Source organism: Nannospalax galili, unplaced genomic scaffold (assembly GCF_000622305.1).
Source record: "Nannospalax galili isolate Female #2095 unplaced genomic scaffold, S.galili_v1.0 scaffold662, whole genome shotgun sequence".
Taxonomy (NCBI): Eukaryota; Metazoa; Chordata; class Mammalia; order Rodentia; family Spalacidae; genus Nannospalax; species Nannospalax galili.
In genome coordinates this window covers 457,443-471,747 of record NW_008347190.1, presented here as the reverse complement: position 1 = coordinate 471,747, position 14,305 = coordinate 457,443, and the positions used below count along the sequence as shown (strand labels likewise).

The following is a 14,305-nucleotide window of genomic DNA, read 5'->3' as shown; positions in this document are numbered from 1 at the left end:
CTTCACAAACCCCATTTTGTATGTCGCATCCTGCAGAACGGAAAGTGAGGGCTGTGTTGCTCTGCTCACTGAGAAAACTGGGAAGAGCCCCATTTCCTGATTCTAGACCTGCTTCTATGAAAGGCTCCTGGCCCTACCCTCTGACTCGGCTTTTCCCTCAGGAATTGGAACCAGGCACCATTATGGAAGTCAGCAGCTTTCCTTCTTTTCAAATGCCAGGTGTCACTACTGTGGACTGATTGCAGTCACTTAAAGCAGGGCTTCTCAGACTCAGCCCTACTGATGTTTTGATCTTGATAAGTCTTAGTTGTGGAGAGCTTTCCTGGACCTTATAGGATGTTTAGCTGCATTTATGACCTTTTCCTTCTAGACACTAGTAGCGTCACCTCACCCCTACCGCCCACTGAGACAACCACAGTTGTTTCCAGACACCACCAGTGTTCATTGTTCTCCAGCAGGTCTCAGTCACCCACAGCTGAGCACCTAATAGTTAGGAGTGAGGGCTTTGAAATAATTCACAGCAAACAACGATAGTAATAGTAACAGTAATAGTAATAGTAATACCACTATTGCAATGTGGAGATTATTTTGAAATTCAAGGGAAGGATGGATCAGTAGGAGGATATATACTAATAGAACTCACCCTGGTAATAGAACTAGGGAAGAACTAATCATCTTTATAAATGCAGAAAAGACATTTGACAGAATTCAACATCCACTTATTATATACAGTAGAACTTAATGGGGACACCTTAAAATGACAAAAATGTATGCGTCTCAGCCCCAAAGCCATTATCTTTATTTGGAAACACTCAAGAGTTTCCATTCAAGTCAGAAACAAGACAAGGCTGCCCAACAGCTCTGTTAATCATTGACACTGTTGGGGCCTTTGGCTAGTGTGGTTGGAGAAGGCAAAGCAAACCGAGGCAGCCCTCAAAGGGAAGAAATGAAGGTGTGTTTTCATATTGTTGCATATGCGTGTCTTTGCATGTACTTGGAAATAAACTCTGATAGGATTATATTTTGGGGGATCCAAAAAAATAAATGAAAAGTTACTAAAAGTAATAAGCAGAAAATTAAAAGATCAGTAACAGCAATCCATAGCATATGTAAGTATGAGATGGCTCAGCGGTTAAGAGCACTGCAGAGGACCCAGGTTTGATTCCCAGCACCCACATGGCGGCTATGAACGATCCTTAACTCCAGGTCCAGGGGAATCCGAAGCCCTCTTCTGACCTCCATGGCATTGCACGACACAGGTGCACTCACATACATGCAGGCAATACACTCATACATATATGTCCAAAGTATAAATGGTGAAAATCATCAAGTGCTCTGGAAAGAAGTATAAGTTTTCAGGTGAGCACATGCAGACGCATTCATCATACAAAGCGTGAAGCACCCTGAAGGTGACTCATGGCACACCTCATGAATGGAGCACAGCCAAAACTAAAGTATCATCGTCCTGTTTTCCCTAGAGGTATTTAAACGGTTACTAAAATCAATTTACAAGAACAATTATGAATAGCTGGAAACACTGGGATGATTGGTGATGGGACAGAACCTAGCAGGTATGGGAACATGCCGTCAGACCCTTCTTACCGCAATAGCTTGGCGCTTATACCTGAACTGATGGTCCAATGGGACATATAGAACATTCAGAGAAGACCAGGGATCCATGGGGGTGAGGGGTGGCAAGGTGGCCCATTGGGTGAAGCACTTGCTGTACCAGCCTTGTAGTCTGAGTTCTATCCCTAGAACCCACATCAAGGGAGAATGAGAGCCAGACTCACAGCATCATTCTCTGACCGCCACATGTACACTGTGGCATGCACATGCCCATATACATACCCCTCCCAACACACACAAACACACACGCACACACACACACACACACACACACACACACACACATTAAATTCAAGGGCAGGGCATGGAGAATGTGAAGACAAAAGGGTGAGCTTTGGAATGACAGACTTTGAATCCTGTCTTTGTCATCTACGAACTCTGACCATGAGCCATTGTTTAACCATTGGGAGCCTATGTGTTACGTGTTCTCACCTGCAGCAGGCTAGTAGATTGAGAGGTTGAAAGGACTGAGAGAATCCAAGCTCTGTGTGAGCCCTTGTTGGTGATGATGATGCCCTCAGTGCTCATGTTCATACTGCAAGAATTTGCTCTCTGTTAAAGAAATAGACACCGGAGTGCCAGTTCATCAGGCGAAATCATTCCATCTCAGTCAGTTCCTATTTTTATACGTACATGCAGTAGTGTCCTTGGTCCTCTAAAGGCCTCACTTTCAGCAAATTCTAGCACTAGCTGAGTCATGACCACTCCACTCCCCAAATAATTCGCACAAAGCCATGTACTAGACTCTCTATTTAAGAAGGTTAAGTGGCCAGGAAGCTTGGCACAGGGTGGGCACCCACGGACTAGCACACTGCCTGTCCTGGGAGTTTGGGCTGTCACTTATCTCCTAGGAAAGCCTTGTGGAGATCACTGTCCTTACTGAAGCTGAGTGTTATCTGGATTCCCAGATTGGGAAGGCCCTTACACAGACTGAGGCATTGCTTGGATCCAGAGTTGGCGAATATGTCGATGGTACAAAGGAGAAGTGTTCTTTTTGCTCATTCCTGCATTCATCAGATATTTATTGGGTGTCTAGTACCTGTCAGGCTGGGATAACCTAAATGAACTTGGCCAGTTGGCTGTGAAAGGGCAATTACATGCTACTCTGGAACTCTGTGTCAGTTACTGATGAATGTTGAAACTTTGGCCAAAGTCTGCCTTTTTGTTCTTTTTTATTGATGAGATTCATGGCTCTTACCTTATAGGTCTGGTTGTCTTCTTCCCAGAATGAGGTAATTATTGATAATTAGCCCCGTCAATATCACCTCTTGTCTCTTGGTTGTGTGAGGTACTTTTGAATGTATCTTCAGCCACTCCTGCTGTCCCATATTCTGATACTGCAACATATGTTTTATAGAGTTGACTTCTCTCCATGTCCTTCATACAGTGATGAAGTTGATGTGAATAGCTGCAGTTCACTGGAGTCTTACTGCATGCCAGGACCTGTGCTTTACATGTCAAGTTATTCCCTTTCCCTACTTTCTACCGTGACTGCTCCTTTGCCCCTGTTAGACACATGGCCAGAAGCCTTGGTGTGAGGGGTAGATTAGAGGGAGTGTTGGTGGTAGTGAGAGGAGACAGAGAAGCCATAGAAACACATGCTCAAGAGTACAGAGTATGGAAAATCTTCATATATATATATATATATATATATATATAATGTACATGTAGATATGAAATATTGACCTTTTTAAATTTCATACAACAGTTCCCAAACACATCCAGGCCCCCTTCCCCATCCATGCCTCCCCATCCCCCCACTGAACCTCATGCACTTCACCATACATGCTGAGTCCTATTCATTCAGGTGTTTGTACCCAAATGTCCTTCAGTGTGTGTCCACTGGAGTCTAGCCAGTGGTCGTATGTAAGCCATACTCTCCCTCACCCAGCATCAATCAGTCTTAAATATTTCTCGATCTAGTGCTGACCCACCACCTTTTTCTCATCTCCCCTTTGGGCCCTTGTTTAATTGAGCTGACATGGGTCCCGTGCTCGATGCCACCACTATCACATAAGCAAGCCTCCAGTGGCCTGGAAGCCTCTACCTCTTTGTGTTCGTGAACCAGCCCTGGCTCTTACAATCTTTCTGCCTTTTCTTCCACGATGGCTCCTTGAGCCATGGGTGGGCAAGGTTCCATATAGGAGTCCCACCCTACACTTTACAGTCTCTTATTCTCCAAAACTTGGCCAGTTGAGGCCTTCTGTGTGCATTGCACTCTGATGTACAAGGAAACCTCACTGGTGAGAACTGAGGGGTGCATTAGCCCTTTCTCTGCCCATTATTCCACTATGTTCATGAGCCTTAGTTGAAGAGATTCAACTGCAGATGGCTCACCTAGTACTGGGCATCTCCCAGGCATATGTTCTCTGTGCCTGACGAGATGCACAACTCTGCAGTAGCCTCCATCTTTTGCAAAAAGAAGCTTCTTTGATGAGTGCTATACAGCATTCTTGTCTGTAACTATAAGAATCAATATTTAGCATATAGTAAGCATATTTCATTTGTCTTGAAATATGAAAGAGATAGGGTTTTCTCTAGGATCTATGTCCTCTCCTGCCATGTGTATTTGGCTGAGTTTACAGTGCCACCCATGAGTTCCCTCACATTGAGAAGGCTTTAAGTCCAATTAGATAGCTGTTGACTGCCCCCCAGATAAGAGAGCCACTACTGCACCACTAGAGGTAGTTTGCCGTGCTGGTTGCCTTGGTTCTTAGGCTTCAGGGCTGGGATGGACCATTGATTGTTATTCTTTGGCAGTTTGCATATTATCATCCAGCATTATGATAGCCAAACTTCTGTTAGAAGGCTTCCAGGTCAGTTCCCGCTCCATTGTTTCAAGTCCTGCGTCCCAGGTATGTCCTTTCCTCAACAGCAGGGTCATAACCAAGGTTTGGTAGTATCCTGTGTTATTTTGGGAGTCTCCTGGACCACCTCCACCTACCACTCTAAGGGAGGTTTCTTCTGTCTGGAACTGCGTTCCCTGCCAAGCAGCTCCCAAGTATACATATGCATTAATGTTCAGCCACTGTCTTTCTTACAGACACCATGCTTCATTCCCTGCTGTGAGCAGGGGAGCAAGAAGCTACCACCCAAAGCGGATTCGCAGAGTCTTGATCTAAAGAGAAAATGATCACTTTGTGAACTGTTTGTTGGAGCAGGTGGCTTCTCAGGAGTGTCGTGTCAGTGAGGTGTGAGGTGCTGATCACCTGTGTTTGTCTTATTCTGCAACTTGGAGATAGCTGTTAATCTTTCAGAGGATGCTGAGGCGTGATGTTTTCCTTTAGCCAGCAACAGAGACTCCTGAGGAGCCTTCCACCCAGTATCTTCACATCACAGAGGCTGAGGAGGACATTCAAGGGACACAAGCAGCTGTGGCCGCACTTCAGGACCTGAGATACACCTCTGAGAGTGGTGAGGGGACAACTGGCTTCCTTTGTCACTAAAGTGCTGATCTTTACATGATATATGAACTTTTGAATGAAGTCCATCCATTGACCCACCACAAACCCAGGGACAGCAGCAGCTTGGCTATCTTCCTTTATAAATGTTCCAGAGTGAACCCAGCATGGGTGGGGCCTCGTAACGGGTTGCAAGACTTCCCCACGTGGATCACACAGCACTAGAGCAGTGTGAGGCCAGGTCTTACCAATCTTACTTGACAGATATGTAGGTGGCTTCCACTGCACATGGTTGGAGAGGGTCCCTCACTTATATAACAGAGCCATTCATGGAGTCTGGTTCTCTTGACTTTTCTCAGAGCAGTCCCCTTCCATCTCGTGTTTCATTATGGCTTTCTGTTCCAAGGGACTCATTCCAGGGGGTGTAGGGTCCAGGTAGGCAGCAGCGGTAGGTAGCTGAGGCTGTGTGTGTTAGTGGGCTACCCCAGGGCCACTAACCTACACCTGTGTGCTTAGGATCACTCATCTCTCTCCTTTCTTTCCCTAAAGCTTACATCCAATGTAATGATTTTTAAAGTTTGATCATTTGAAAACTAAACCCCAGTGACAGTTGGGGGCCTTGTTACTGGAAACAGCTTTGCCAGTGCTTTGTGAGGACCACAACCCATATGTATTTGGAGACTGATCAAGCATGCAGGATTAAAAGGAAGACATTAGGTGGAAGCTAATGGCGATGGAGATGAGAGTGTTCCTGTCCTGTCCTTAAATCCCCATGTCTCCGAAGCACCTGTAGGCCAGTCAGTCTATGAGAGAGTAATTGGTAAGGCAAGATTTGCTGCCTGCCAGGCTAGATGGAACTGGGAGGGGGCAACTCCTCCACTTTTGCAGGTGGGAGAGTTAAAATTGGGCTGCTGGATATGGTTCTCAGCTCCGAGTTCCTGTCTGAATTCAGGTCTGTCCTTGCTGCCCAGTGATGTCAGTGATTGCAGGAGACCTGCAGATTGCAGCCTGTTTTCATTCTCATGAGCACATACCCTCTTACCCTCCAGGGGTTCCTTGAACCTTCAGTACTGTCTCACCTTTGCAACTCAGCAAGCCAGACCTGCTAAATCACCTCCTGCTGGTTGCCTGCTTCTTGCTGCCTGCCCCTGAGCGTAGTGCCCGGCCAGATTCTGCAGTTATCAATATGGACTGCATTTCTTAAGTCTGTGTATTGCCGGGTACCCTGTGATATGGTCTGGTGCTTTTCCCCCCACTACACTTCTCTACTCAGCTCTCCAGCACTCAGATTGCATGTCGTGTACTGGGATTCTATAAGACTTTTTCTATGTGCTCCTCCTAAGGGCCCTCCAGAACCATGTGCTATAATGAGTTGCTTACATGTGGGTCTCAGGAGCCTGTGAGCCCAGTAAGAAGGGGGGTGGAGGTTGTTCTAGATCTTTATTTGCATCCCCAGTGGGAACCATAGCTCTTGGCTAACTTATAGTTGGGCTAGATAAATGATCACTGAGGGAGGGAGTGGAGGAGGAATTCATCTAACCTCAGTGACTCTTCAAGGTAAACATTTTAGTCTTTGGAAGTTAGAGTGATTACCTGCAAAGCACACCTGATTCATCTTTTCCTAGGACGTAGGTGGGCATGGCTGTGGGATGGGGGTTGTGGTGTGATACATTGTAAATATATGAAAGTAACCATCTCTGTCTGATGCCATGTTCTACCTATCTCATGGAACATGTCAGGTTCTCTTTCTCTGATCCACTGGTTGTTTCACATTGGCAAATAGCCTGCCCATGAGGGTGTAAGCATTGGCAACAACTTTGTGACATTATGAATCGTGGAGAACAGGCAGTTATTTCCCTTTTAGTAAACAGTGATCTGGGTGAGAGTGTGCTCGAGGATTACAGATAGGCAGCAGATGTTGAGAAAGAGCAGGAAGGGTGTGCCAAGTCCCTGCCCTGATGATGTGGTCCCAGTCTTTTGACAAGAGTAAAACAGAAACAAGCTTAAATTGGTTTGTAGTTTAAAAGTCCTCTGACTGGACAAGTGAGACATCATTGGAGGCTCTGCCTGTTGCCTGTCACACTTTAAATGACCATCGACCCTGCCCTCAGGAGAGGCCAGCTCTTCAGTTGAACGTGCCAGTTGGTAATCCTCAGGAGTGGCAGTTTGTGTGACAAAGTTGAGATTCCGTTCATCTGAGTGTCAGTTCTAGGCTTCTGATGTCAGTTCCCTGGTAGCCTGAGGCAAATCTCTGCTTTCTATGCCAAAAAGCCCATCAGCAAACTAGGGATCATACCATAATGCCATCTCCTCATGGTTGCTGCTGGGCCTTGAGAAGTTCATGTAGGAAATGCTTGGTGAGATATAAAATACCAAGCAAATTATTTTTCTCATCTGAATGAGTGGTTACGTAGAACCTGTGCACCCCTTGGAAAAGGCATCACCCCAAAGTCTTCACATCTAGGGTTTGGTTTGGCATTGGAAGCCATTCACTGCAGCGGCCTGGATAGTGTCCTGTCTACCTCTTCCCCATAGGTGATCGTCTTGACCCCACAGCTGTGAACATCCTGCAGCAGATCATTGAGCTGGGCGCGGAGACCCACGATGCCACTGCCGTTGCCTCTGTGGTTGCCATGGCACCTGGGACAGTGACCGTTGTGAAACAGGTAAGGCTTTCTGCTTTGAAATATCTGTCTCCTCCAGCCCTGCCCATCTGCCCTCTTTTGTTTTCAGAACTTTAGCCTGTCTAAGGTCTGGAGTGTTTCCTTATGAACTGTCCTTGTAAAAGAGAATCATCACTCTAGAGAGGCTGGCTAGCCTCCAGTGGGTGAACTTGCACTGAGGGACATCTGGGTGCAATGCTCTACCAGATAGGACTTAACATATATGACAATGCATGAAATCTGGTTGGGGGCAGTTATAGGGCAGTACAGATGGGGAAGGGGGTCTAAATTTGATTAAGATCTATTATATGAAATGCACAAAAACTCAGTATAAGGTATTAAGAAAAAAAAAGAGAAACATTACCTATTTAGATCCACAGAGGAGATGAAAAAGATGATGAGTTTTGGATAAGAAGTTCTACAAAATTGTCACAGTTCTCCATTCGTTTTCTCCTCTTTTCTCAGTAGATGCTTTACTGTCTGTTTGAATATTGTATATTTGATAATCAAAGCATCATCTCTGTCTGCTTAAACCTGCCTTTCCCTCTGTCTCTACTTCATCTTTTGAAAGATTTAAGCTAGCTTACACAATTACTTTAAAGACAGAAAACAAAAACAGAAAGCACATCAGAGCCAGAGAACTATAGGATTTCATGTCAAAGTTCAGTTTAAATACTGACCATTGACTTTTACATGGCTGTGTTTTCTCTTACTGACTCATTGGGTCTTTGTTGAATACCTGTTGTTGCCAGTCAGTTTTCTGGTTATTGGAGTTCCAGGAAGGAACTAATATCTGCCATCAAGGTGGGTACTACTCTGTAGTGCGGGGAAAGGATTAAACAGGAATGGCAGACACATGCAGTGGAACCAAGTAAATCAGGGAAGGGGACGGTGTGGGGCCATGAAACTGTGGGCTGAGGCTGTTTTCATAAAGGGATGTTGGGAAAGATTTCTCTGAAATTTGAAGAGAAATTTAGATGTAAAATTGGCACTGAGTTTTCTAACTGCAGATAAGAAGGAAACAGGAAACCAGGAAACAGTTAATTTAAAGAAAAAGTTGTATTCTTTGCACTAACAAAGATACTTCTTAGACTGACTCTCATGTATGATCTCTCCAGTAATGTGTTCCAGACACTTGCCTTTGAGACTGTGGAGGTGTCGCTGCTGTTTGCATAGCTATACCCCTAAGTGTGTCCAGTGCCCAATTCATAGTATGAAATTCATGCCAAGTAATTCTCTGGGGACAGTTAGAACATTCTGCTTTAATACTGGATTCCTTGATCTATAGACAAGACTTATCCTGTGGTGGAATGTTTGAATTAGGTGCCCTAAAACCCTTCTTCCAGACAGAAGTTTCTCTCCAGGTCTTGGAGAGAAATTGGACGCCAGAAATTAGGATGCTTACATCTGCACTGACCTGGTTGAAAACACATCCAAGCGTCTTAGTTTTGATTGGCATTGGCTAGGCTGCAGTCTTCAGATTGTCTTACAGTCTTGCGGTAGATCTGGCACAGGGGCTAATTGGGACAGTATTAGGAGAGTTCCGCATATTTCACACTTGCCAGATGTTTAGAGACTATAGCAGGTGCAGCTCATGATGATTTGTATCTTCTGTCTATGAACAGCATTGATTTGCTGCTACTCAGGGACATGATTTATTGAGTGTCGCAGGCAATACAGTGATACGTGAGGTTGCGGTTTAGGATCCTGCTTAGATGTGCTTCTGTCCATTAGACTCACAGCTCGACACTGGATGAGGCAGATAAGCATCAGTACAACAGTGTAAACAAGTGAAAGTGTTCATGGGGGAGGAAGCAGTGGTGTTCCTGAGAGAACCGTCTTACTTACTGTAAGCACAGAGGCTCACGTGGCACTGTTGAACAGTCAGCGAGGAGCTGCATTTGGAAATGTTCCCAGGAATGCAGTGGCACAGTCATTATTATCTCGTGTGTCTGGCTCAGCACCCAGCTCTCAGTAGCTGTGACACATACTGGATAGGAGAGTAGATGGCTGGATGGTCAGATGACATTAAACCTGCCCACCCCTGTAACAGAGGGACCGAAATGTCCCAGGCTCCTGTAGCGAAGGAATGCCCTCTGATCCAATTATCCCGTCATTTGCTTTTAATTCAGCTGTTTTTATTGGATGAATTGATTTTTTTCTTTTAATTAAGCCCCGGCTTAGGATTTTTTTCAGTCAGGAAATTACATGTGCTAATGAGACTGCTGAGCCACTGATGAGTTCTGCAGCACCGGCTAGGAGGCACAGCACTGCCCTTCCACCATATAAGGGACATAGGACCTTGCTGTTGGGGACTTCCTCTTCCTCCACACAAGCTGCCACCCAAAGAAACTGCCTAATAAATATTAGCTAGTCTTGACTGTACTGTGGGTTTCATGTGATTCTCGTCACCTCCTAGAAATCAGCACTGAAGAGAGAAAAACAAGAATGCCTCCTAAAGCACGCGTGGTAATGTTGCATGCAAATGTTTTAAATTACAAAATGGTTAAAAATAGGTACTCTATTTTATCTTCTTAAAAGTTTTTGATGCATCCTTTACAGGACCCAAGTGGATTTGAGGTTGTATATGGGTTAGTTCCCCCCACTCTCTGTGTGTGTGTGGTTTATGCCTGTGTGTACAGGTCTGAGTGCCTACATGTATGCCTGTGGGGATCACAGGTTGGCATCTGATGTCCTCCTAATGACTTGACTGATCGACCTTGAGCCCCTGGAATCCTCTTTCACCTGCCTCCCAGCACTGGGGTTATAGGGATGCACTGCCAACACCCTGTTTATATATGTGTGCCGAGGATCTGAACTCAGGTCCTCATGCTTGCATGGCGGGCACTTTACCTCTTCAGCACGTATGACTTCATTCTTGATATCAAAAAAAGTCAGGTTTTTTTTTCCAGACAGAATAAGTCATTATGTACTGTTTATAATTTTATTTTTCTGATTCACTAATAGTAATTGTATTGACTTCATTAATTGTATCAACTTCAACATTGATAATTTATTAGTTTTCCATTGCTTTGGCTATGAGGACCCCAAATACTTAGACATACTTTATTCTGCACCTGCCTGTGGAGAGTGCTTAGTGTATTAAATAAGGTTTGCTCCCCTGGCTGTGGATGGGCTGCACCCCGAAGGTTGAAGTCCGATGGGACAAAGAAGATGATGTTGTGGTTCTGATACTTGAGAAGAGAGAAAAGTGACAGGAAATCACTGAAGGGTTGTTTCTGTGTCCAGTGAGGAAATTTAGACTGTCTACTTGTGGGTCAAATATTTCCTCTGTCACTTTGAAAAGCCAGAAGCAAACTGAGAAACAGTTTTTGCTCAGCACCTTCCTTATCCCATCAGCTCACGGGGTGAGGCCCATCCACAACTAGGGAAGGGAAAAATCTTTAGTTTACCAACTTATATATTAATTTCTTTAAATTTTTAAAAGTTTTATATATTAATTTCATCTAAACACATTCCACAGACACCTGCAGAGTAAAGTTTGTCCAAATATCTCAGTACCCCATGATTAGTCAAACTGACAAGTAAATTTTACCATCACTTACTCAGGAACATTACAATGTGAGGGACTCATGGTCAGGAGATCATTGCTTACTTCAGGGATGGAGCTCTGAAGTACCCTAAAGATGACCTTGACTTGCAGAAGTCATGGTGATTGTGATTCCCAAGATCATAGTTCTGTCACTGTTGATGCTATGACTCAAAGCTTAGGAATGGCTGGGTTTTACATGGCCCTGAGAGGGTCATAGCTGGGGAGATGCTAGCACAGCCACAGTGACCAGTGGTTTACTGATTCCCCTCTCAAGCACAGATCACACAACTGTGGTTAGCAGTGGTCTGTTGGCAGGTCTGTGTCTGTGTCCCTGGATCCAGTGTAGCATGGTGACTTACCGCCCTCCCATTCCTGGTCTCATCAGTACTGCTGGCATTTCCACTCTTCTGTTTGTTTTCACTTGATCTTGATCTGCTTGATCTGTCCGATGTTTTCAAGCTGTTTGTTAATGCCTTGATGACCCAGAACGCTAGAAAGATCAGTTACAGCTGCCCCCACCCCACCACCTCAGCCTGGTGTGGCTCTAATCTGCTTGAAAATCCCAGTACTCCTTCCACATGCCCAGCTGAAGATCAAAAATGAAAAGGCAGATGCTGTGCTGAGTGTGCCCCCCAAGCTCATGTGGAAACTTAATTGCCATTGTGTCAGTGCTGAAGGTGGATCCTTGAGAGGAAACTGGATCTGGGGCTCCACTTCCCTGAAGAAGTAATAATCACTATCTCAAGAGTAGAAGAGTGGATTTTTCATTTGAGATTTTCTGTCTCTATGTGTCTCTGTCTCTCTCTGTCTCTGTCTCTGTCTCTCCCCCCCACAGAGAAAGAGACAGACAGAGAGGGTGGGTTTCAACCTCCATTGGTGTAGCAGCTCTGATCTCAGTAGACTGCCAGAGAGTGCTGAGTTCTGGCTTCCCTCTGGCATAAGGGCTGAGAATGCAGGGGACTGCCTGAGAGTGTCCAGATCCTGCTTCCATGTGGTGGTGAACTCCCCCTAATTGCGCCATACCCATCCCCTTACCTGGGATTTTGTGAGGCCCCTCCCAAGGCCCCAGGGCAGATCTACCTTTGGTGGACTAAGGCTGAGATCCTAGCAGACAGCCTGAGATGGTGAGTTTGGCTCTGATCTCAGGAAACTGCCAGAGTATAGAGTTCTGGCCTCCCTCTGGCAGAGGGCCTGAGACTGCAGGGGACTGCCTGAGAGCCCTCAATCCAATCCTGCTTCCATGTGGTGAAGGAAGCCTGAGTGTACCTGACTGGAACCTGAACTGGGTTTCTGTGGGTACTCCTGAATAGCTGATCTGAAGCCATTAGTTCCCTAACCTGAGAGAACCTAAGACTTAGACCAACCAGCTTTACATAACCAATAAGAAAAGGACCAAGGCACACAGAATACAAACAGAAGCATACTTCAAATTAATTCTCATATCAGAATCATAAACAACAAAAGAAATTCACATGCCAGAATCACAATGAAAGAATAATAAAACAGAAAGCCAAACTACTATGTCCCCACCAAACTCCACCAATCCTGTAGAAGAGTTCTACAAGGAGAACCCCCTAGAGATAACCCAGGACCCTGAATTTAAAAGAACAGTCATAAACTTGATCAAGGAATTCAATGAATTTAAAGAACACATGAACAAACAAGTCAAAGTGCTAAAAGAAAATAGGGATAAACTTCTGAATGAATTCACAAAAGAGATAGACACATTGAAGAAAACTCAGACAGAAATGAAGAAGGAAGTGCAAAACTCAGTAAGCCAACTTGAAACAACAGGGGAAAGTCTCACAGCTAGAATGAATGAAATGGAAAACAGAACATCAACACTGGAGAATAAAGTTGAAGAATTGGACAGCTCAAGTGAAGAGTATGGAAAATTTTAAAAAACCACAAGAATGGAATATGCATGAGATGTGGGACACCATGAAAAGGACTAGAGGAAAGAGAAGAATTTCAGGTTAATGGTATTGACAAGATCTTAAGCAGGATTATAGAAGAGAATTTCCTGAAATTAAGGAAAGACATCCCATACAAATACAGGAAGCACATAGAACACCAAATAGGCAGGAGCAGAATAGAAACTCCCCATGACATATGTAAAAACACAAAATGTACAGAACAAACAGAATATTGAAAGCAGCAAAAGAAAAACAACAAGTCACATACAAAGAAAGCCCATCAGAATTATAGCTGATTTATCAATGCAAACTATGGAAGCCAGAAGAGCCTGGACCAAGGTATTTCCTGTTCTACATGACAATAGATGTCAGTCCAGAATATTTTACCCAGCAAAAATGTCCTTTATACTTGAGGGGGAAAGAAAAATCTTCCATGACATGAAAAGCCTGAAAGAATACATGTCCACGAAACCAGCCCTTCAAGGATATTGGAAGCAATACAGAGAGCAGAGAAACAAACAACTATACTCCAGGGGAAACAAAAGAAAATAAAGTTATAATCAAGGAAACACAAAATTAGAGAACACAAACAGCAATCAAAATGATGGCAACCAATACACACCTTTCAATAATAACCTTAAATATCAGTGGACTGAATTCCCCAGTCAAAAGACACAGGCTAAGTGAATGGATTAAGAAATAAAATCCATCTCTTTGCTGTCTGCAAGAAATCCATCTCACCTTCAAGGACAGGCACTACCTTAAGGTAAAGGATGGAAAAGAATATTCCAAGCAAATGGTACTAAGAAACAAGCAGGGGTTGCAATTCTAATATCTGACAAAATAGACTTCAAAGTAAAACTAATCAGAAGAGATAAGGAGGGTCACTTCATTCTGATCAAAGGAACAGTCAACCACGAAGATACTACAATCCTTAACATATATGCACCAAACTCTGGTGCACCCAATTTCATAAAAACAACATTACAGGACTTTAAGACACAGATTAACCGCAACTCAGTAATAGTAGGGGATTTCAATATCCCACTGTCTCCATTAGGTCAACTGGATAAAGAATAAACAGAGAGATGTCTGAATTAAATGATACTATACATCAAATGGACCTAACAGACATCTTTTGAA

At 44.2% G+C, this 14,305-nt stretch overlaps 1 protein-coding gene across 2 annotated transcripts in view; it reads left to right on the top strand.

Annotated features, from left to right (window-relative positions):
• Nucleotides 1-14,305, top strand: part of Zfat (zinc finger and AT-hook domain containing) — a 185,856-nt gene that overhangs the window by 144,974 nt on the left and 26,577 nt on the right. For both annotated transcript variants that reach the window (XM_017800788.2, XM_008843705.2), the window contains exons 13-14: nt 4,917-5,043; nt 7,566-7,696. In XM_017800788.2, the coding sequence (XP_017656277.1) occupies nt 4,917-5,043; nt 7,566-7,696 (258 nt within the window). The remainder of the gene's footprint in view (nt 1-4,916; nt 5,044-7,565; nt 7,697-14,305) is intronic.